This window comes from Eptatretus burgeri, chromosome 4 (assembly GCF_056783735.1).
Source record: "Eptatretus burgeri isolate ZD-2024b chromosome 4, Ebu_testis_v1, whole genome shotgun sequence".
Taxonomy (NCBI): Eukaryota; Metazoa; Chordata; class Myxini; order Myxiniformes; family Myxinidae; genus Eptatretus; species Eptatretus burgeri.
In genome coordinates this window covers 103,091,020-103,115,080 of record NC_140964.1, presented here as the reverse complement: position 1 = coordinate 103,115,080, position 24,061 = coordinate 103,091,020, and the positions used below count along the sequence as shown (strand labels likewise).

Sequence of the window (24,061 nt, the reverse complement as noted above, 5' to 3'; positions counted from 1 at the left end):
AGATGGCTCTGATTCCATGTCTGGCATTGAAGATCTCTATCCATTGTTGGGAGAGCAGAAGCAGCATATCCAGGGTGGAGTTACCTGGTCTGAATCCATGTTTGTGATTGGAAATCAAGACATTGGAGAAGAGGAAGGATTTAATGTTAGAAGCGATGTTGGATTCCATAACCTTGCTGATTGGGAGAAGGCTGACTGTTCTATAGTTGCAGAGATTTGTTTTTGCACCTTTTTATGCAGAGCGGTGATGTTTGCTTTCCAAGCAGATGGAAGATTAACTTGAGCAAATGAGAGGGTGAAAAGAACAGCAGAGCAGATTTTTAGGACATGTGGGCTGATGCCGTCTGGACCGGTTGCAGAATCTGAGTCGAGGTGTGACGGCAAGCTCTCCACCTTGTCAGGAGAAAAGGACAGAGTCCAGGAACAGCTGTGTGCGACTAGGTAAGGTGGCTACAGAAAGTGATGGGTTTGGACACAAGATTGAGAAGCAAATATGGAGTTTAGGCATTCAGCCCTTTCAGGTGCAGTGTCAGCTGTGGCCATTTGAGGTAAAGTTGTGGGGAGAGGGTGAACATACACCAGAATCAGACTTGGACACCACCAGGATTTGGAGGTGGGTGACAGGTTTGAGAGTTCAGACTTGAGATTAGAAAAGTGTTTTCTGGCTCTCCTGAGAGTAGACACTTGATTGCCTTCAGTTGGATTAGCCTTCAATGAGGCAAAGCCAAGTTGTTTCAGGACGACTTCCTCGCCACAAGCTTCAGTGTACCACGGGCGGTAGGAAGGTAGGACAACTGAAGATGAGAGCGGATAAATCTGTGCATGAGAGGGATCAAGTTTCAATGAAAGAATTCCCAGGATGAGTTGATGTCAGAGGAAGTAGAGATGGGAGACCAGTCGAGAAGTTTGATGGCTGCTTTCAGTCCCTGCGAGTTGGCCTGAGTGAAATGCCAGACCCGACGGTGCTGAGGTGGTTGATTATAACAGCCAGAGATGCCTACTTTGACGAGCATGTGGTCAGATGAACCGATTGCAGCAGTGGAAGAACAGCAGATATTTTCAGGGTTTGAAGTTGAGAATTTGAAGTTGTGAGAATATTTCTGAAAAGGACGTGCCAGGAAGTTAAAAAATAAGTTTGTAAAATTTGGAGTGAGCAGATAGGCAACACTATCTTATTGACTGAGCTGTTGGATGCTGCTGGTTTTAAAAATAATTGATTAAAAACTTGCAGAAAAGCTAATTGAGATTTTTAATATGTGGCATTGCTTTTATTAAGTCATTATTTTATGGTGGGGGGGGGGGTGGTTAAGCAACACATCACCCAGCATCAGTTGGGAAGGAAAGGAGGGGGTCAGGTCAGGTATGGGAGCATGTGCCAGAACAGCGCGTCGCTGCGTCCACTTTCCGCCGGTACTCCAGGGGCCTCCGTCTGGCCATCCCCCAGACAAATGCCAGGCCCATCCCCATCTCCTTGAGATGATTGTCAACCTGCTGCAACCACGAGGCACGTGGTCGGCCCACTGGTCTCCTCCACTCATGAGACTCCCTCGCTGAGAGAATCTGGTGAGCAGGATTAGCATCAGGAAAACGAGCCACATGTCCATACAGCCGCAACTGATGCTCACGGACTATGCAGGTAACAAATCTCATCCGAGTCTCTCTCAGCAACCGCTCGTTGGACACAAAATCCGACCAGTGATAGCCAAGGATTCTCCGAAGAGACCTGGTACCAAAGGAATTAAGTCTCCGTCTCAGATCCTTGGTCAGAGTCCAGGTCTCGCATCCATAGAGCAAGACTGGAAGTACCAAGGACCTGAAGACTCGGACTTTCGTCCTCCCGCACAGGTACCGGCAGCACCACACCCCATGATCCAGTGAATCCATGACTCCCCAGGCCCGACCCAGATGTCTATTGACCTCTGACTCGCAGCCAGCAGAGACATGAATATCACTGCCAAGGTAAGTGAATCTCTCCACGACCTCAACATCCTCACCACAAACACACAGACAGGACAGCAGCATCCAAGATGTCACCGAAAGCCTGGATCTTAGTTTTGACCCAAGAAACCCGTAATCCCAGCGGCTCCGACTCCTCATTCAGCACCTCGAGGGCCCCCAAAAGGATGTCTAAAGTCTCCGCAAAGATGACTGCATTGTCTGCGAAATCAAGGTCCGAGATCTTGACATTCCCAAACGATGCACCGCAACTTGATCTCTCCGACATCCTCCCTAAAATCCAGTCCATACAAGTGCTGAAAAGTGTGGGGGCAAGTACACATCCCTGACGAACTCCAGTGACAACTGGAAATAAGTCAGAGGTGGTACCACCACACTTCACAGCACTCTCAGTACCAGAGTAGAGTTCAGACATCAGATCGATCAGTTTTGGTGGCACCCCACGAAGACCAAGAATCCTCCAGAGGACATCCCGATTCACTGAATCAAACGCTTTACAGAGATCAACATAGGCTGCAAGCAGCCCCTGCCGAAACTTTCATCTGCGTTCGGTGAGGACATGAAGGGCAAGGATACGGTCAATCGTTGACCTCTTTGGTGTAAAGCCTGACTGCTCTGGACGCTGGTGCTCAAGCAGATGGTGGCGCACCCTATCAAGAATTATCCGAGCAAAGACCTTGCCCGGCACTGAGAGCAGCGTCACACCTCGGTAGTTGTTGCAGTCTTGGCGATCACCCTTCCCTTTCCAGAGAGGGACAACAAGGCCCCTCTTCCAGTCAGTTGGGATGATGCCTGTGTTCCAGGCAGAGCACAAAACTGCATGCAACGACACGAGTGCAGCATTTCCACCAGCCTTGAGAAGTTCGGCATGGATGCCACAGATCCCTGGAGCTTTGCCCCGTTTCAACTGGTTCACCGCAGCCCGTGTTTCCACAAGCGAAGGTGGACCACAGTTGATTCGTGGGTCAGCAACAGGGATTATAACACCGTTGACGTCCAACTCGACAGCTGGGGGATCAGCCTGGTACAACCGCTCAAAGTAACCGGCCCAGCGGGCCTTCATTTCGGACTCCTCTGTCAAGAGCCTACCACTCTCTGCTCGAACTGCAGTGCTCCGAGGGATCGGCTTGGATGAACGTAATGCGCGAGTTCCCCTGTAAGCGGGATGAGAATCACCTGTCCATAGGTGATGCTCTACCCCCTCACAGATTCCTCGCACATAGGCCTCCTTGTCCACCCTCAGTGCACGTACAGTTTTACGCCTCAGCTCCCTGAACAGCTCAGCTCTGCCATTCAGCCTGGCCCTGTGACTCTGGTCAATGTTATCCAGTGTCCCTTGAGAGACAAAATTCTTCTTTGCCCTGCGGTGAGTTCCAAGACATCCACTGGCAACATCAAGGACGGTGGTCTTGAAGGCGCTCCACAACTCTTCAGGACCCCCCAAAGCACCCAGACCCCCCAAGTGTCCACTCAGCCTGTTCGCAAACTCCTCAGCTACTCTCTCATCCTTGAGCTTGCCAACATCCAGCCTCGGCTGGGATGGTACCATTCTCCATGACTTAAGGTGCAGCTTTAGAGTTGCTACAACAAGCCTGTGGTCAGTATTGAGGAACTGAGCACTCCGGTAGACCCTGCAGTTCTGGATCATCCTCAACGACCGTCGATGAGGACATGGTCAATCTCCTTTGCCACACCGCCAGCGTTGGAATATCAAGTCCAGCGATGAGCTTGTGGGTGCTGAAACCATGAACCAGCCACCCTAAGTCCATGACTTCTTGCAAAGTCAAGGAACTTAGTGCCATTCTGGTTCATAGTTCCTGACCCATGGGGACCAACACACACCTCATAACCATTCCTATCAGTTCCAGTCGATGCATTGAAATCCCCCAAGACTCGAAGTGTATCTCGTCTGGGGCACTGATCAACCACAGACTCGAGTGTGGCGTAGAATGCATCCTTCACGGTGAGATCACTCGCCTCAGTCGGAGCATAAACAGAGACCAGGGAAATGACACCTAAGGAGTGACGAATCCTTCATCTCATAATACGCTCGTTGACCGGTGTTACCTCAATTATCATTGGGTCAGCTTATTGGACACAGCTACAGCAACTCCTTGGGTATGGTAACCATCAGAGTGACCAGACCAATAGTAGGTGTAACCACCCACCATTATCTTGCCGCAATCCGGTGTCCGAACCTCAGAGAGAGCTGCAATCCCGATGTCCAAACGCTTGAGCTCAGATGATAACAGAGACAGGTGATCATCCTCTCTTAGGGAAAGGACATTCCAGGCACCCACCCGAAGGGACCGCCTCAGGTTAACCCAAGGAGACCTCAGTCTGGTGGACGACACCTCAGCACCACTCCAACACTCTCCCGCAATCTGACCCAGGGATGTTACTCCGTGGTTTCCCTCCTATCATCAAAGATTGGGGGTCCCGAAGGCTTTGCCCCAATCCTGTCATCCGGTGAGCTGCCCTGCGAAGGGAAGCTGCACAGGAGGTACTCCCATGGAGTGGGTTTTCAGATTTTTTTTGCGTTTTTGCGTTTTGCGGAATGAAGGGTTTTACGGTGGCCGGAGTGCAAATCCTGCCACTAACCTCCTAATAAGAAGTAACCCAACTGCTGGAGGACGTCCGCGGACACAGTTGGGCACTAGATCTGGATGGCCGTTGGCTCACAAGAAGCTCCTCTGCCCTTTGACAGGTTTTGTTTTTAATCCTGCTGGGTGTCCATATCCAAACACCCTCCTGACCAGAAAACCTGGTTGGGGAGACGGTTTAGTCGCCGACAACCCGACCATGGAACAGGTTTACATGGTACCTGTAGCAGGTCACAGATCGAACCTGACCTGACAATACCTGACCTGAGGGGGTCAAACTTCCAAAAAAGGTCCGTAACTTGTGTACAGCCCTAAACTGTTGTGCAGCTTCTGGTTGTCGTGTAATGTCCCAGTGGTTTTCTATATGGTGTGTGTTTCCTGGAGCATCATCAGACCATAGTATCTGTATGAAAACTTTCCAGAATCAAACTAATTTGCCAACTTGCAAAAGTGCTCTATTTTCTGCACTCAAACTGCTGGACAAAATGTTGAAAAATGTTGGTTGTACTTTGGGTGGACATGGGAATGTTGTAAGTTGGAGGGCTTCCTCTAACTTCAGTTTTAGTTTAACATGAAAGTGGGAATTATCATAAGTGGGTGAATTATCATGCCTGCTAATGCACTACTGCAATGTTGCACAGAATAATTTGAAAATAGAATGTTTAAAAAAAAAAAAAAAAAAATCCAACTCTCAAAAGTTGTACAAGTCCTTCTGAAATATACCTCTTCTGTTGTCCTAAAAGGAAAGGTCTAGTCATGTATGTTGGGGGGGGGGGGAATGCATTGAAATATCTTTTTTGTGGGACAAAATGCTTTGAAACCTCATGGTTGTATTTGTGGTGTGCCGGGGAACATTCTAAGTTTATGGCCACCTCCAAAATAAAGTCCTCGTCTCCCCCCTCCACCTTTCCATTTTTAGCTCACCTGGACTTTAGTTAGTTGAGCTTATGTGATCGAGTAGTGTCCTTCAGTGGAGTCAGTCAGTCAATGCTTCAGTCTTCACTAGAACCAAACACATGATTTTGAAGCTTGGCCACAAGCTTCACATCTGATGCCTAATGAAAGTGTATTGACCACATCAAAATCTGGTCTGTGTGGGGTGAGTGTAACTCTCCCCCACCCCCCCCTAAAAAAATAATAGGTATTTACTTTCAAACTACGCACACAATTTTAATGTAACCTGACCACAACCTTCATCAACTGTGATGTACCAAAGGTTGTTCACGACATTAAAAAAAAAATAATAATAAATCACACTTTAAGGGTGTTTGAGTGTTGCTCCTGATCCAGGAGCTTGGTACGCTTGGTGCTATTTTTAGTTTAATTTTTACTCGGGATTTAAAATGAGAGAGAGGGTTGAAAGTTGAGGGTTAATTTGCTAAAATGGGAAGGGGAATTCCCATTCAATTCCACTTTTGTGAATATCTATGATATGTGAACTGTATTGGGCTGTCCCTTTAACTCGTCCAACAGCATTTATATGTTTGGCTTTCTCCTGTGGCCACTTCTGGTGCTACATTTGAAAAGTTAAAAATCACTTTTGAAATGGTGAGAACAGGCATGAATAATGTTGCATGGGGGGGGGGAGGGGGCGAGGAATGAATTGAAATGTATATATATATTCCCCCCCTCTCTTTTTTGACATATCCAACCTCTGCCTCCTGATATTGCACCACCATTTCATGGTGGGTGTTATAAGTTGCTCAGTGCTTTGCCTCTGAGTAAAATCAAGAGTGCAACACAAACCTTTTTAAAGTTGATGAAGTTATTTAAATTGATAGATAAACTTAAACTTTTCGCACCATTGGGGATTGAAACATTTACTTGCTTTTCCCATCACTGGGGAAAAGTACTCTTCCTAGTTGACATAATCCCCAATTTAACAACTAAAATAGACATAAAATGTCATAGCCCCTGTTTTTAGTAATTTTGATGTTCGGAGTTGAAGGGATGACCCATATTTTAGTACAACCAAAATGGCTGCCAGTTTATCAGTTGGCCATCTTTGATCGGATAGCACAATAAAGCGAAGGGCGCATGTATGCCATCATGTACTGTGCTTGTGCCAAGTTTGAACATAAGTAAATGCATGGCCGAGAAATTGTTGAGGACATGTTCAACATTGGATTTTTTTTTCAACTAAAATGGCTGCCAGTTGGCCATCTTGGATCTGATGTCGAAACAATGACGTGTATGTGAACCATCATGTGTTGAACTTGTAAAATCGGTCCATACATGTCCAAGATATGGTTGCGGACGCATACACGCACATGGAAATCGAGACCAAATCCATAAGCCCATGTTTCAGACGAAGTCCAACTGGCGCTAATGAAATGTCAATTTGAAATAAGCTTGTATGCACAACTCACGACTGTGCTGCTTGTTACCCTAGTCGGCGATTGGGACACCAGGAGGAATGGTTCACTACACTCTGCCAGGATGTGCAACAAACCTCAACATGCGTCGCACTGTGCCCCCGCCACGCTCCATGCTGCCAAGTTACGGTCATGCGACCTCAAACTTGAGCCGTCAGTATGCATCCTTGAATCGTATGTATCCATGTACCAAACAAATGTTTGTTTTGTTTTTGTTAGAATAATTTTTTTACGTGAAGCACTTGCATGTTACATTTAAAAGGATATTTGGAGACTATACACTGTTATGCAAGTCTTCGAGTCATTCAGGAGTTGCAATAAATGGATGTTGAGAACCAACAATGTAAACAAAGCTTCCACTACTTTTTTTCTACTATCCCAACAATGTTGACTTGTGAATACAGCTTAGTTTGGGTTACAAACAGATTGTCAATTAGCAATCTTTCATATACCTTGATCAAAACCCTTAACTTGTGATCACAACTCAAAGTAAACTATACATGAGCAGCTAATGTGAGGTTGAGCTAATCCATCACATTTACCAATCGGATTGTTGACTCATCAAATGTTACCCCTCTACACAACCATAAAGCTAAAATTGCAGAATACAGATCAGGATTCACTGTTAGCTTGAAACAAAAATGGCTAAAATTTCAGTTGAAGATCACCATTGAATCGTTTCTGCATAAAGAAGGAAAAATGTTAAGTGAAATAACTTGCATTACTCTATATTTTCAACATGCGGCATCCAAAGCGCAATCAAGTTGAGAGAAACATCTGTAATTGACACCCAAGACTGGAAAAATTGAAGACAGGATGTGAGATTAGGAAAAATACTTGTGAAGATCCTTGCTTGAAGCTGACAATTAAACATGAAGGAAGTTCCAATTTAAGTTTGGGGTGCATATTCTCAAGGATTGGAAAATTCATGAATCGTCTACAACAAGTTACAAATTTTAATCCACCATACTCTCCCCAGTGGTGTTGTAAGACTTGGTGCAAACTTCATCTTGCAGCAGGATATTAATCCAAAAAACAAACATGGGAATAATCAAGACATACTTGCAAGAGAAAGGAGATAGAGTCCTTCAGCACATGGAATGCCCCTGCAAAGCAGATCTCAATCATTGGAGCTGCATGGGACTATTTGGAGAGAGAATGAAAAAAAAAATAATAATCTCAGCAACTTCAGTGATCTTTGAAACGTCTTGGAAAAAACACAGGACACCATTCAGCAGAAGTTTATAACGAAATTAGTTGAAAGTGTCCCGAGAAGAATTTTAATAGTTTTGAAGGAAAAGGGTGGACATGTGCACAATTAGCTTGTATCAAGGTACACAGTGATACCTTGCTTAGCACTTTCCCTGTAGAGCTCTGATTTGTTGTAGAGCTTTGTCCTAGAAAAATGTTTCACAAAAAAAAAGAGAACGTCACTCGGTAAAGCGCATACCTCCACCAGGCTGAACAGTTTGTTTTGTATCCCACTGATGGATGGGATCTGCATCTGGACCTCAACCTAAGCAAAGGGTGGAGCAAAATTTTGAAATTGTAGGTTAATTGTGTATTTTTGTTTTTGTTACAAAGTTCCAGAATTTTATTTATTTATTTTAAACTTTCACACTTCCTTGAGGCATGGGCTTCATTGGATGTCGGCAATGGAATTCTTGCCTTTCTCTGGCTTCAACCTCCAGCATGTAAGAGGATCAGTTCAGCTCTGTCTTGCACAGTGTAATCCATTTTCATACGTTCTATCCTGAAAACAAACAAAAAACAATTATACAATGATTCCAGAATTTTATTGCACCCTGTATAATCTACTTGTCACTTACCCAACTTATCCACCAAGTTTTGTAACAATTCTCGCCTGTATCCAGATCTTCACCAAAATGGAATCAATTTGATCTTGTCCCACACCGGACCTGTCCAAGTTTCATCTGAATCTCTCCATAACTTTGAGATATGCCTCCAAAGCTAGTCGCCGACTGGGAATCCTCTGTCGTACAAAGTCCTTCCTCGGCCCACTTGAGCTCCTAACCACATACAAAGCTTTCGTCCGCAGCCTGATGGGAATACTGCTCTCCCCTCCTGGCTGGTGCTCCTGCCTCACACCTTTCTCGGCTTGACGCTGTGTAAACCAAGGCATTTTGGATCATTGGCATCTCCCGCAATGAGGCTGAGTCTTTGGGCCTCTAACTCTCACCGCAGGCAGGTCGGTGGTCTTCCTGTCTTCGACCATCTCCTCTCTGGTCGCCCCCCCCCCCCCGCTCTGTCTGCAATTTGGCCCCACCATATTTCCGCAGGGTGATCAAGGTCCGCCAAAAACCCCCTTCTGGTAAAACTACCTAAATCACGAATCGCTGCTCACCATTCATTCATTCCTCTTTTTTTCCCCGCCTTTGGAATAAACGCCCTCACTCTGTTCAATCCCATTCTTCTCTCCAGGCCTTCAAAATAGCTGTTTACCACCACCTCTTCTTGTCCCACTATCCAAATCCTAGATCTTTTTTTTACCCGCGTTAATCCACCCCAAATCCACCTCCTTCAAATTCCCTGCTTTCATTCCTGAAAATCCCTGTAATATCCATCTTGTGTACCCTGTGTTCCCTCCCCCATCCCTCTCCCTTCCACAGATCTCCTAATGTCTCTGGTCCCCACTGTTTTGTCCTTCCCACTCCCACCCCTCCTGTCTAATGCCCCCCTTGCTGTGCATTGTGTTAGCTCTCATACGAGCCTCATCAAGGTATACAAAACAAAATCCTGTTCACAAACAAGCAAGGTTGAAAATGTAACCTTGTCCACCTTCCAAGGTGGAGGTAATGAATATCATCCATAACTCTGTGGTTGCTGAGTCAAATGCAAATGCTGCCATTATTTGTCTGTACATGCTCTGAGCCAATCAGGTGGAAGTGGGACATGTGTTACTTCGCTTGCATCAACCATTAGAACAAGATTTAAATTTAAAAATAAAAAGAAATGCCCATTCCACCACTTTGATGAAAACAAAGTTAACATGTTCAAGCAGCAGTTGTTGGAGAAGATGAAGATCTGGTTATGCTTGGTTTGACAGGTTTAAGCACTGCAGTAACTTTCACAACATCGGTATGATTTCTGGAGGCAGCCCTTAAATTCCCCCAGCTGTTTGCCATCTTTATTACAGTAGCCGAACCCCTGCGTATTCGCTTATTTATTTTGTTTTATTTTGATTTTTAACTTTAAAAAAAAATAAAAAATTCTGACCTCTGTTCATGTCTTTGCCGTTTTTTCATGTGATTTATTATTTTCCGTTTTGGATCATGGACCACTGGGAACCTATCCCCCGTTTTCCCACTGGAACAATGCCCCGACATTCACGGATTCGATATTTGTGGCATTTTGCAGGAACGTATTCCCTGAGAATGTCAGGGTCTGACAGTATTGATAAAATGTTCACTATCTATTATTATTCGCACTATTACTGATACCCCAATAAAGAAGCCCTCATCTGCTGTTCTGCATAACAAATAATGCTGTTGTGAATAGCTCTTCATTTAAACAATGGTATAAAGACCCCTTTTTTTTCTACATTTTAGATTTGTGTTCTCCCAGGAATGCATCCTGAACACTACAGTAAGCAAGGGATTCCTTTATTATGTACACATTTGGTTATTTGGATATTTTATTTTTCTTAAAGGTAAATTTGTATTGAACTCTATTTGTTTCATTTTTCATTAGAAGAGAAAAATGCAAAATGTCTTGGCTTTTGCATAGCAGTGTATGTCTCCAACATGGTATTTGATTGCAGAATGAGCTCTGATTAGGTTAGAATGCCAAAAAGGTGAAACCAAGCGAATGTTTGTGGTGATGCTCCATTGATGGCAATACATATTTTATGATGTTTCATTCGTGTTGCCTTTTATGTTTTTATTTGTTATGCAAATTTTTGTGAACGTGTGACCTTGCCTAACTCCAGAAGTAACAGTTTACCATTGTGCGAGTAATTTTTGCCAATGTCTACAAATTCCTCCATGAATGTGCCATATTCAAAACCTGCTTGTTAATTGAGCCAAGCATAAGGGTTTTATAAAAAGGTTGGCCTGAATGAGAAGGGAAGTTCTTGAATCTTGATCTCATCCCATGACATTCTCTGCAACATCTTGTGAACAATCTCAGTTGGGTTGGCATCTCTCAGTACACCAAAACTTTTCTGATCATGTAGTTTATCACAACAAAAATGACTCGTTTGAATCGCTCGGAGCTCGTTGCTGTGCTGTGAAAAGTCACCCCCCCCCCCCATTGTCCTGTTTTGACCCAAGGAGCAGCAATGAGGTGTGATCCAAATAGCTGACCCCTATAAGGGTCATGATGGGTTAAACAATGTGTCATATTTCTCTAAACCTCGTCATGTTTTGTCTAAAAATACAATAAGACCATCACTTTAGTCCAGTTTTGATTATTAATCAAATTTGACTTTTAGTTTTAATGTTTAGAGTAATTATGTCTTTTAAGGTAAAATGGTCATTAGGTCAATAGTTCAACTCCAAGAAACCTGGGCATGCTTGGTATCAAAATCAATGTTTTGATAAAACATGTTTTTAACAATTGGAAGTCTTATTGCATTACACAGCAAAATAGAGCTTTAAAAGGGAAATAAATGATTGGAAAAATCATAAGATTGCATTTCTGGCAGAAATAATTAATGGAGAAGTTAAAAGCTTTGTGCAAGTTTAATATTGGGCTTTGCAGGCTCAGGGAATTTCTGGGTTTGTGAAGGGACATTCAAATAGCTTGGAACACACAAGACCTAGCTTCCTCCTTTCATTTGCATGAAACTGCACATCTTTCACAGGAACATTTAATCTTCAGCTGAAACACCAAGGCCTGTGCCTTTGGTTGTCCAAATTAAAATTTGGGCATCTGTTTTCTTTGTGCCATCCAATGGAACAAGGGTCTTTATCTGGGTGAGATGCCAGATGGCAAGTGGACCAGAATGATCTTTGTTTGAACGCTCGTTGCACATGAAGATGCCACCTGTCCTGTGTTGGTGGAATCTGTTACACATTCTGATTATTCTGTCTGGCCATGTTCATGCGCAGCAGGATGTTAACTTTCGGAGCATCCGTTGTTGGATCAGAGGCGGCACAGGAAGTATTGAATAATATCTGGTTCATCTTCTTTTAAAGACAAATAGTGGGGCAACTTCGCATAACAATTGTGCATTTTGTGAGGAAAGCACTACATTTGGCACACTAGTAGCCTATCATATTATGAACAGATTTGGATATTGGGCCATCTCAAATTCAGCCGCTGATGGCTGTGGCAGCCATTTTCCACTGCCATCAAAAATTTTGAGATGGCCCAATATCCAAATCTATTCACAATATGATAGGCTACTAGTGTGCCAAATGTGGTGCTTTCCTCACAAAATGCACAATTGTTATGCTATATTTAGCCAAGTTGCCCCACTAGAAGGGGACATGGGTACACTTTTGCAAATACTTGTCCTTTCAGGATATTTATTCCATGTTGTCCACCAAAGTTTGCCTTTCGTTTTTGATCCAGCGGTTCACATCTTGACATATCTTGTGCTTTTGATAATCTGGTGTACCGCCCTGCTCTCCAAACTTTACCTGTGGCATCCAAGGCCAACTCTACACATGGCTTACTGACGTCCTCGACTCTTGTCGCCAACATGTGGCACTCTGGAATCCTTTCATCTATTCTCTGTCAAGGCTGGAGTGCACCAATGCAGTGTTCTGGGCCCAGTCCTATTCCTGATCTTATTCCTCGTCTCACTCTCAGGTGTGATCTTTCTTGGGCAAACCACATTTCAGTTGGCCTCAAAGCCACTTGCTGACTGGGCATACTCTGTTGTGCAAAGCCCTTCTTTGGCACACTTGAGCTCCAAAGCACATACAAAGGTTTCATCCACAGACTGCTCTCTCCTCTGGGGTGATGCTCCTGCCTCACTCCTAGCCTGGCTTCATGCTGTGGAAACCGATGTTTTTGGATCATTGCTATCTCTCGTAATGAAGCTGTCTTTGGGTCATTCACTCTCTGCAGGCAGCTGGGTGGTCTGTCTTCTACCGTCTCCTCTCTGGCCTTGCCCCCACCCCGCTCTGTCTGTGCTCTGGCATCCTCTGTCATGCAGTTCTTCCTTTGCACACCTGAATTCCTATTCACCTGCCATCTGCAGCTAGGAATGCTGCTGCTCTCATGTGGGCTGGCTCCCTTGCCTCGCATCTAGCGTGGCTTGATGCCATGGAAACCAAGGCTTTCAAGATCATTGGAATCTTTCATGATGAAGCCAAGTTGTGGACCTATCACTTTCCCATCAGACTGGTTGGTGGTTTATTTTATACCACCTTATTCTGGTGTTGCATTCTCTACCCATGCTTTATACCCCCTCCCTCTGCCCCCCCACAGGTTTATACAGGTGGTCCACCATCAACCCCTTTTGTATCCCCCCCTCCCACCCTCCACCACCCCTCTGTAGGTGGAATCAACTTCCACATTCTCTTCAATCTCATTCTTCCCTCTAGGTCTTTGAGACTTTCACCACCATCTCAGATCACTCACCCACCCCCATCCAAAACTATTATCTTTTCTCCAACCCTTCAACCACCTCCCTCACCACCCCCCCCCTCACCCTCCCCAATAAACTTTTTGGGCTTTCGCATCCATCTTGTCCACCCCCTGCATTCTTCCAACTCTTCATCCTCACAAGCGCATCCCTTGTCCATCTCCATTTATTTTCTCCCTCAACCCTATCCTGGCATTTCCCCTTCTTTCTGCTCTTCCTTTTGTCTTCCAGTATTGTCCTGATCCATTGTGTTTTTTTTTTCCATGAGACTTTACTCTGCATCAAAAAAGAAAAAAATAATAATTGTGCATCATTTGTCTTGTCAAAACATCTATTTTGATACACAATACACCTTTGGTCAAATTAAATTTAATTACCGGTAGGCTTGGCTAATTTGGTCAAAACAAGCCCAAAGTGTTTGTCTTCTGACACTTAATTTTGATGACCAATGTGCTCGGGTTTATAGCAATTTGACCTGCCCTCACCTGTTTGGATCACCTTTTGATTTGTGTACCTTGGGTCCAAATTAATAGGACCATGTTGAAAAATCACTTTTCACAAGTGTGGTAACAGACTCTGACATCACCGTCCTCACTATTCTGATTATTTTGGTGGAATGTGGCAACAGCTGAAATCAACAGTGCTGCAAAGTTGCAGTGGCCACACAAACGGCACAAGTTGATCCCTCAAAGCCGAATCCAGTTCTGAGTATGATTATCTTGTCATCATTTGACCACATTATACACAATCTGACCATGGCCACACGCTTTTGATCCTGGGGGGGGGGAAGAAGCAAGGCCATGTTTTCTGCTGCTGCTGTTAAGAATTTGTGCGGTGAGATAGTTGTGCTCCCTTTGAAGGAATTTCCTTTTGCCTGAATCATGATGTTGAACCCATGTTTCTTTTTGCATGATTTGAGAAAATGCTGTCGATTTCATCCAAAGGTGTTTGCTTGCTTGAACACTTCCCATCATGACTCCCTCGTCCTTTGAAATGGGCTACATTGTGACTCGCCTCGTGATTTAATTCCCCCATTGTCATTCTTCTGACTTTTCACCTTCTCATCTTTGATGCTTCGACTTTCAATTCCACCACCTACCTCTTGGTGGTGTGTAGGACTGCAATTTCCTCTTGAATTTATTTGGTGTTCATCTTTGCATGAAAAAAAAAAAGATTGCTCTGCAGATTTTTGGGGATTCTTTTCACAGTTCAACCAAGTTTTATTTCAAGCAATAGTGGGGGGGGGGGGGCATGGTTAAGTTGGCTTTTGTGAATTTGGAAAAAAAAAAATGTATTCGTTGGGGCAGTGGCTCCTATTTGTCCATGAAGCCATCGAGATTATTAAAGTAACAGCTTCCACATACAACCAAATTACTTCGTGCTCTGAATTGCGGACCACTGTCTTAGGGCTTTGCTTTTTCCCTAGGTTGATAGGATGGCCTCGAGGTATGCACTCGTCGAAGCTATCTAACCTGGGTTCAAATCTCAGCTCAGCTGTAACCTCCCATCCCAGTGTTTCACAGGCAGGTGATTCAAGGATGCGTGTACCATCCCTCAGATGGACGTTAAACTGGCCGTCCTGTTTGCCAGAATAAGTTGGTTTGGTAGACATTAAAGATGCCATGGTGTCCTTCACCAATGTCTGACCTATTACTGGCACTTTGAACAAATTCCCAATTCCTGCCCCAAGCAGCACAGAGGGCAGCACAGCCATGCCCTCAGCCACTGATGCCACCCTGCAGCATTGTACTGCATACGAAAGAATAAACTTCAGCCTCGTGCTGAACTCTTTGAACAACCCTCATACAAGTGCTTGTCAAACTTGATAGAATCATGAAAAAAATGTTTTATACTTGCAATTTTCAAAGTGAACTTTTTAATTGTCACTTTGATTAAAGCGATAGGTGCTTTGAATTGTTGATCAACCAACATTTTGTTGCATTTACTGCTTGTGAATTTTTTAAATGCTGGCTGAAGAAATTGCCTTTACATTGGTTGTTTAGCCAGCCATCTTGTGCACAAGAAGGTGATGATTGAACAAGGGGTCCAGACCAAGGTGGAGGTTGAGCATGAGGTGGAGGAAGGAAGAGCGTGTGGAGACAACGCCATCGGAGGTTCTCGAAACAGAGCAAGTGACAAGCCAATTATTGGTAACGTTCCTAAGACCCTTCATCTCTATGCAAATGTAAATGTTTTCAACCCAAGATAAATTTATTGTGTATGGACAATCCTTTACACTTCGTTTTTGAAACATTGAAAAACAACTTGTCTCCATAACCCACTCAACCCAGATTTAAAACCATGATGTGCTGAACTGGGTTCTCAAGTAGTAGCATGCCTGCTTATACATATATACATACATACACGAGGGTACATCAGCTGTACAACATGTATGCAAAGTATGGGGCCGCCACGTGTGTGATCAGCACGTGAAATATGCAATTCTTTTCATGGAAGTCGTGTGTAAGTGGGCTGAGGCTAGAGTCTGTAAAGAGCCAGCATGGCTCCAAGAGGAGACCTCAGTGACTTCCATTGGCGTGCATTTGTGCATTTGGCAGGCACGTCGGCGACAAAGGCTGGGGAAATGGCTTATGTCGTGAACCGTGTCTCAAAGGTGATGTCAACCTGGGAAAAAGAAGGAAAGATGTCATCGAAGGGCAACAGTGCGTGAATGCCCTTGACGAACATGATGCATGGGCATTAGTCTGGACTGGGGTGAAACAGGAGAGCAATGGAACTTGGGTCGTGAGCATATCCTGAAGGGTCAAACGGTCAGAAGAGGACTCCACAAGGTGGGATACCAGAGCCAGGTTGCTGTTTACGAACCACTCGTAACACCGACAAACTCCCGTTTGCAGGTCCAGTGATGCGAGGAGCATCGGCAATGGACGGACTGCCGAACAGTGGAGGAATGCGATGTGGTCTGATTCGTCCTTCACCGTGTTCTTGTCCTAAAAACCTGCTCTGCTGCTCTTGCTCTCACTCTCATTGCTCAAGGTCATCTTCCATCTGCTTGAAAATGAACAAACGTTACCACTGCTTAAAAAAAAAAAAAGTGCCAAAACAGATCCCTGCAACTAGAGACCAATCTGCCTGCTCCCAGTCAGCAAGGTTATGAAATCCATCATTGCTTCTGACATTAAATCCTTTCTCTTCTCCAATGGCTTGATTTCATTAACTTTGATTCAGACCAGATCGCTCTACCCTGGACATGCCGCTTCTGCTTTCCCAACAATGGACGGAGGTCCTCGATGCCAGACGTGAGATCCGAGCATTCTCTCTAGACATATGAGCTTTCAATAGTCTGGCTTCCTGGCCTACTCACCAAACTCTTCGTATGGTGTCCAAGGCAATCTCCACTCGTGGCTTGTGGACGTCCTCTCCTGTTGCAGTCAATGCATGGCTCTTCATGAAATTCTCTCATCTCGTCTTCCTGACCAGGCTGGAGAACCTCAAGACGCTGTTGTGGGCCCTGAGCTTTTTCTGGTTTTCATCAATGATCTCTTTGCTGACTCTGAAAAATCCTCTATATCTTTGCTGACTCCACCTTCTGCCATCCCTTAGATTGGCAAGCAGCAGCCCCTTCACTCTCTACAGAACTGGATAAAATCACAAGTTGGTCAAAAACTTGGAACGTGTGTTTCAATCCTGACAAATGTCACTCTCTCAAAGGACCATCTGAAAACCCACCTCACCCCGCCTCCTCCCATTTACTTTCTCAACAATCCCCTTGACGTCCTTTCATTCAAGCATTTGTGTCTCACTGACTGTTGTGATCGTTCCTGGGAAAGCCACATTTCCAAGCTGGCTTCTAAAGCCAGTTTCCGATTGGACATCCTCCGTCGTGCAAAGCCCTTCCTTGGCACACCTGAGCTCCGAAGCACATACAAAGCTTTCATCTGCAGACTGCTCTCTCCTCTGAGGTGGTGCTCCTGCCTCACTCCGAGCTTGGCTTCATGCAGTGGAAACCAATGCTTTTAGGATCATTGATATCTCCTGCAATGAAGCTGAGTTTTTGGGTCATCGCAGGCAGGTCGGTGGTCTTTCGATCTTCTACCATCTCTCTGGTCTTGCCTCCACCCTGCTCTGTATGTGCTCTGTCCCCCCCGCCCCCCCCATATTTCCACATTTCACTCAAGGTCTGCCAAAAACGGCCAAAATCAATCGCTGCTCACCTTCACTTGCATTCCTCGTTTATCCCACCTGTGGAATAAACTCCCACTCTTCAATCCCACTTCTCCCTCCAGGTCTTCAAAACAGCTGTTCACCACCATCTCATATCCTCCCCCATCCAAAACCTTGATCTTTAATACCCCTGTTAATCCACCCCAAACCCACCTCCTTCAAATTCCCTGCTTTCTTTCCTAAAAGTCCCTGTAGTGTCCATTTCCTTTTCCCCATGCACTCCGCCTTATCAGCTCATCCCTCTCCCTTCCACAGATCTAATGTCTCTCCCCGACTCTTTTGTGCTCCCCTTGTTATACATTTGTGTTTCAACTCTCATACGAGGCTCGACAGTGTATACAAAAAAAGGCCATGTACACAGGTGGTGATGCCCAAGTTCCTGGTTCCAAAAGTAAAAGGTTCTGGCAGTTTCATAATGGTGCGTGGTGTGTTTTCCTGGCATGGCCTGGGTCCACTCATTCTCGTGGAGGGCAGGTTGCTGCAGTGCACCACTTTACCATGTTGAGCGATCATCTGCATCCCATGATGCAGCATTTTTTTTCCTTCCCCCTGCTGAAAGGGATGTCTTTCATGAGAAATCTCCAGTCCACAGGACACGCCACTGGGTGGTTTAATGAGCACTAGAACGAAGTTGTCTATCTTCTATGGCCCTTGCAATTGCCGGACCTCAATACCATAGAGCATTTGTGGGACTGCCTGGAGAAGTGTCGAAGACTGGTTTCTGCTTCCATCGGATGTGAATTGGAGGACTTCCTTGTGGAAGAATGGTTTGACCCTTGTTGACCCCATGCCACATGGTATCCATGGTGGCCGAACACCCGACTATGTGACAATCTGTTGAAGTTTCCTTTTTTTTTTTTTTTTTTGGCCACTACTATGTACAGGATGAGGCAAAAGTTTAGACATCGGAGTAATGCTACACTAAACTAAATCGACTTCTTGTGGTTTTTTTTTTTCCCCTCCTCTTGTCGTGAGTGAACCATAAATCTGCTGTTGGATATACTTCCTCTGTTTCTGCACTTTTGACTCACCCTGTACAATATGTTTATATTTTCAGGCACTTCATATGTATCATATCTGTTCAAGCTGAGTTGAAAGCTCATTTCCAGTTGACACATGTTTTCAGTAACCCTTGATTGATCAACTCGCCTGCCCAGAGGTGCTCGTTTCGTCTGAGGGCTGCTAGTCCGGAGAGAAATGCTACCTTTTTTTTTGAGGGATAAGCTTATACCCAGTCTTGATTTATTTGCAAACTTTTTTTATTTATTTATTTTTGCCTGATCTCAGTGCTTTGAAAAAGGATCAAAGATTAATTCGGATTGTCATCGACCAAACGGTCTTTCCTTTTGGTTTGGCTCCATGTGCACGGCCATTCATCACCTGATTCACCAGTCCTCGCCCATTGTGCATCTGCTCGCTTTGGTGAATGGCCAGGGTAAAATGAGGGCGAGTTCGTTTTCAATGTCCAAACTGGGATTGGTTAAAATGCGATATTGGGGCAGCACAGTTTTCAACCTGGGTTGAGTGGTGTATGGAAGTGACTTATTGGCCTGGCGGATATTTCTAAAATGATGTTTCAGGGACTTCAAGGTTGTCTTAGAACAAAGTTTTTTTTTTTGTTTTTGTTTGTTTGTTTTTTTTTTTTTTTTAATTATTATTATTATTTATTTATTATTATTTTTGTTTGTTTTTGTCACCATAGATGTTTTGGGGTTTGGTGAAAAATGTTCAGGACCTGCAAGCTCTGCTTTTGGCAGTCCCCCAATCTCTGAACTCCAGGTTGAGTATGATTTTGAAAGTGCCAATGCACACTTCAAAAAATATATCAACACTCAGAAGCTGAGAAACACAGGTAAGTAGTGCTGAAGGTTTACCATGTGGTAGAAAGCTATAATTTTTATTCTGATTTCAGCTTTGTTTTGAAAGTGCAGTATCTGGATGGGTTTGAGGGTTGGGGAGTCGCGGCTGAAACCCGAATCCTATCCAGGTTCCTCCTAATGACTCCATCTTTGCTCTTTACTTCTTGATCTCCCGCTTGATCTCCCACTTTTCTGTGATGGTAAATATTGTGCCGAGTTTTTTTATTTATTTTATTTTTACTATTTTTTTTATTTTCTTGCTTTACTACTTAAGATTGGTATATCGGGTTTGAACTCTGTCCATTTAATCAAATGAATTATGATGTCAGCTTTGATTTTGGTCATCTTTGCAATGCACGCACAACTTACAGCATGTCAGGATTGCATTTATTGGAGCAAACTTTGCAAATAGTACGCTCGGTCTGATACGGTGCTGTTGCACTGTGCTTGCTCCTTTTCCAGTGTACGAGCACATACTAATTGTGACTTCCCAGCAATTTAGCTTGATGTTGTTTTGATGGTAACGGACTACTTTTAATCCCTTGCACTGTCGAAGTTTTACAAACCTACAAACTGAATTTTATTCTGAAAAGGGTTCTCTCCATTCAGCAGATCAGGAGGCATGTTTAAATGAGGTACGGAGGGAGGATCCTGTCTATGACCGTTCAAAATCATTCTTTGACAACTTTTCATCAGATACAAGGTATGACATTTGCTCTGTTGCACATCAACCTGAAGCAACCAAGATGAACTTTGATTGTACATGATTTCCTTTTGGTACAGAAATAAAAGAATCACTTGGGAAGAGGAACGGCGGCTGGCTGCAGAGACCTTTGGTGTTGTGCTCCCCACATCCAGAACTCGCCGACAGCTCAACCGGCCAAATTTGAGCTGGTTTGGACGTCGTCCTTGGGTTGCTTCAAGCAGGTCTGATACAGCAACACCTTGAAGGTGGGTAGCACCTTGTCATTATTTTGGTGGCCAATGATGTTTACGATTCATCTCTGCAGCATTTCAAGCTCGTTGGGATTTGGAAGTAGATATTTCCATTGCGGCTCGTGCAGTTTGTCAACACCGAGTTAGAACTGCCTTTCTTCCTTCATAGCCTTATGATGGACGATAACCTTAATTGTCTATGAATTGCCACCTTTCATCACAATTCAGAAGCAGTTTAATGAAATGTTTGAATCCAAATCATTTGCCTTCAAAATAACCCTTAAAGGAGACCCCAAACACTCAGACCACCTCAACACTTATCTTTCCCTTGATTCCCTACAAAATATTAGGAATTATAAAGTAGCTAAACTTGTGATTAATGGTCAAAATCATCTTCTGATTCGCTGTGACATCACCCCTGGAAGTTGACCGCAAGGTTCGTATTGTCTCCAGGTTACATTGTGGTACGATTTAAATAAAACGGTGAATAATTTTCTGTTTTCCACAAGTATGCCAAGTTGATGTGTCCTTTCCGGTTGTATAGTAATACAAACCAAGATGGTTTCAGGCTACACTAATGGCCAAAAGACCAAGTTTTTCAGAAATTGGATGAGGTTTGTCTGAAATACTTGTGTGGATCAGGCCTATAAAATGTTTGCTTTTGTGATTGGAACTTGTTGGAGAACTGTTATGAAACGGAGATGGCTAGATCTTGTGGTTGTCTGACATGATTGAGAGGATGCCATCCCCACAATTAAGTGGAAGAAAAAGCTGTCGCTCAAAACTCTAACACCACCTCTACCCAGCTACCAGCACATGTACACAGGCAATTTGAGCAGTGAATCGAACACCTGTTGCCATTGCCCAGCAGTAACCACAAGAGCACCTGAAAATAATTGATTCTTCAAATTACATGAACCACCATCTATTTATAGTGAAGGGTATGTATGCATCTTCTCCGAAGGGATTTGACCTCAGACGCTAAAACTTTCAGGTTCCGCCCCTAAAGATTCTTCAAAATTGTCTCTAAAATATTCTTTTAAATCCCACTGAGTTTCATCATACGTTAACCTTCGGAGTCATTAATGACAGTGGAATCTATCTGAATCCGAGTTCGAAACGCACTGTATGTAATTCCATGTAAAGCTGCCATTTTGATCAAGGTGGGTTCAGTGTGTGACGTCAGTAGCAAAATCGACACTTTGTGATTGGCAATAAAAAAATTCAAAAAAAAACTTTTCCCTTCAAATTGCATTGTAATTCATGATTCTCAATGGTTTTCCGAAAAAAAAAAATTACGCTGGGATTTCCCTTTAACGTTTCGATGAACTTTATGCATGGTAAAATGTTTGCTTCGTCCTTCGCAGCAAAACTAAAAAAAATTTTATTTTTTATTTTTTTTTGCAGAAATTGCTCGAGAACAGAAAATCGACTTGAAAGCGTTGGTGTTTGTGCAAAGTGAAAATGTTTGGAAATCACATACTTTTGGAAAAGTTTGCAAGCAAGTTGAAATGTCTTGATGCAAGATGGGTACTTGACCTTCATTTTTCACACACACAAATCGGCTGTCCAGTTTGAAAGGCTGGTCTTGAATGGATATACAGTAATTTTAAGATGGATTTCATGCATTGCAAGATACATTTGAACTTGTAATATAATAAAGTGGTTCTATGCATTTGTTTGTCTGTGTATTCAAAATTGTGGTTTGTGCTACTTTTTTTTTATTTTTTTTATTTTTTTTTTCCAATGGCAGGTGAGAGTTGGAACAGATTTGAATAGTGTAAATTATGGAGATTGGCTGTCAGACTTTTACCTCTAAATATTCACTATCAAGTCAAGCAGATCGAAGTCGAGCCGGGCGAGTGCTGTGCTTGTGGCAATTATGCGGCAGATCTTATTTGACTGAACAACCAAGCCACAATGATGCTGGCTGCAGCACATGACCGTGTCAATCTCTACCTTCAACAGCATTTACAAAGCCACCAGATGAAAATGAGACCAAGTCAAGTTTATACTTGTATTGCAAATAAAATGCATGAAGCGAGTTTGACAAACGGTCAATAATCCCAAAATTGCCCATTGTGACTTTTCCCATGGAATGGATCAGGTATGTACAGTCAAATTAAACTAAAATGAGGCCCAAATTTGCTTGGCCGGAGATATAATTGGGGGATAATAAGAGACTGCCCCAACCTGACCTTGTGTAAAGTGTTCTTGAGAGCCCCCTGCGTTCCTCCACGGAGGTTGCATGAGCCGAAGACTCTCGGCTCCAGGAAGGTGTCAAGGTTCCTGTCGTAACTGTGGTGAATGATGCCCCTCATGTGCTGTGTTTATGCCTACTCAGTTGTTGGGCACTATTCACCAACAGCTGTGAGGTTTGTGCCAGCTACCTTGCTGCACAGACTTAACTGCCATCCTGCTCCCCCCGGAATGGCACAACACAACATCGGCGCAGCGAGCAGACTAAGGTGCCAGCTAGTGAGAACGAATGACATGGTCTATTCGCAGTGGTCGAGATGCAGAGGTGTCTTACTCTTCCACAATTCACACATTGGAATAGGTGTCTCAGCCTGGGGAGGGGGGGCTTAAATACTCTACAATTTGCATGGGTGCTGTGAGCTGATTGGCTGCTTCTGTGCAGGTTGTCTGATTCTTGATCAACTTGCCCTTCACCTGATTGGTTGTTTTCCTCGGTATGTGAACGTGCTGTCATCTGTTCTTTGCTCCGAATTGAAGCATTCTGCTTTTCAGTCTGGCATGTTGCTCATTTTGTCTCGAGGGACAAAAGACAGATGTTGTGGGGGGGAGGGGGGGGTAAATATATGTAATTACATGGACAGCTGGGATTAGAAAAACACGAGGGAAGGTCAATGTCTATTACATCCGTGATGTGTCTATTGACACGGAATATGAATACATGCACTTATCCAAACAAATACTTAAAATAACCTGTTGTACTCGATACGTTTACCGCTGTGTTGATGAATCCTTCCGTCTTCAGGGTTCGAAGGAAGGATTTATTGGGTGTTAAGATGGCATTTGATGCAAATGATCATTCGTCTCTATTTCAGCCAAACAAACTCGATCCACTTTGTTCAATGCAGCAGGTCTTATTTGACTGATGGTGTCGAACAAGCCACTTGGATATTGACGTGGTGAGTGACTCGTCGACAAAAAATGAAGCTTGCAAGGAAAAACGTGCTTCAAGCTCGTCGTGGCATGGCTTGGACAAGCTCTCTGCCTCCCCAGGCAAAAAATAGCATTCCTTTCCTCTAGTAATTTCCCCAGACTACTGTCGTAGGACCTGTTACCAACTATAGTTATAAGAGTACTACTTATGTAATTGTAATTAGCATTTTTGCCCTCTACCCTTCTGTATCTCATGTCTATTAGCTTTCTGGAAGGACTCCACTTATTGGCTATTTTTTTTCATGCATTTGCTTTTTGCTGCTCTTTGCAAAATGCAGAGAAAAATTAACAAGTCACTACACTCACTCCCACCTAGATTGATGAGCAGAGATATTGACACTGATGTAGATGTCAGCCCTAATTCAATGCCGGCACAAATCTCTTCGGCCAATGGATATG

The 24,061-nt window shown here is 43.9% G+C and overlaps 1 protein-coding gene across 2 annotated transcripts in view; it reads left to right on the top strand.

The window, feature by feature from the left end:
- LOC147028797 (protein LSM14 homolog B-like) overlaps positions 1-22,154 on the top strand; it is a 31,653-nt gene extending 9,499 nt beyond the window's left edge. Inside the window, exons 3-8 of one of the 2 annotated variants that reach the window (XM_085876506.1) lie at positions 6,952-7,108; positions 15,497-15,643; positions 19,381-19,530; positions 20,147-20,240; positions 20,321-20,488; positions 21,881-22,154. In XM_085876506.1, coding sequence (XP_085732632.1) covers positions 6,952-7,108; positions 15,497-15,643; positions 19,381-19,530; positions 20,147-20,240; positions 20,321-20,486 — 714 coding nt within the window. In that variant the 3' untranslated portion in view covers positions 20,487-20,488; positions 21,881-22,154. The remainder of the gene's footprint in view (positions 1-6,951; positions 7,109-15,496; positions 15,644-19,380; positions 19,531-20,146; positions 20,241-20,320; positions 20,489-21,880) is intronic. The other variant, XM_085876507.1, reaches the window with a different exon arrangement.
- The last annotated feature ends 1,907 nt before the right edge of the window (positions 22,155-24,061 follow it).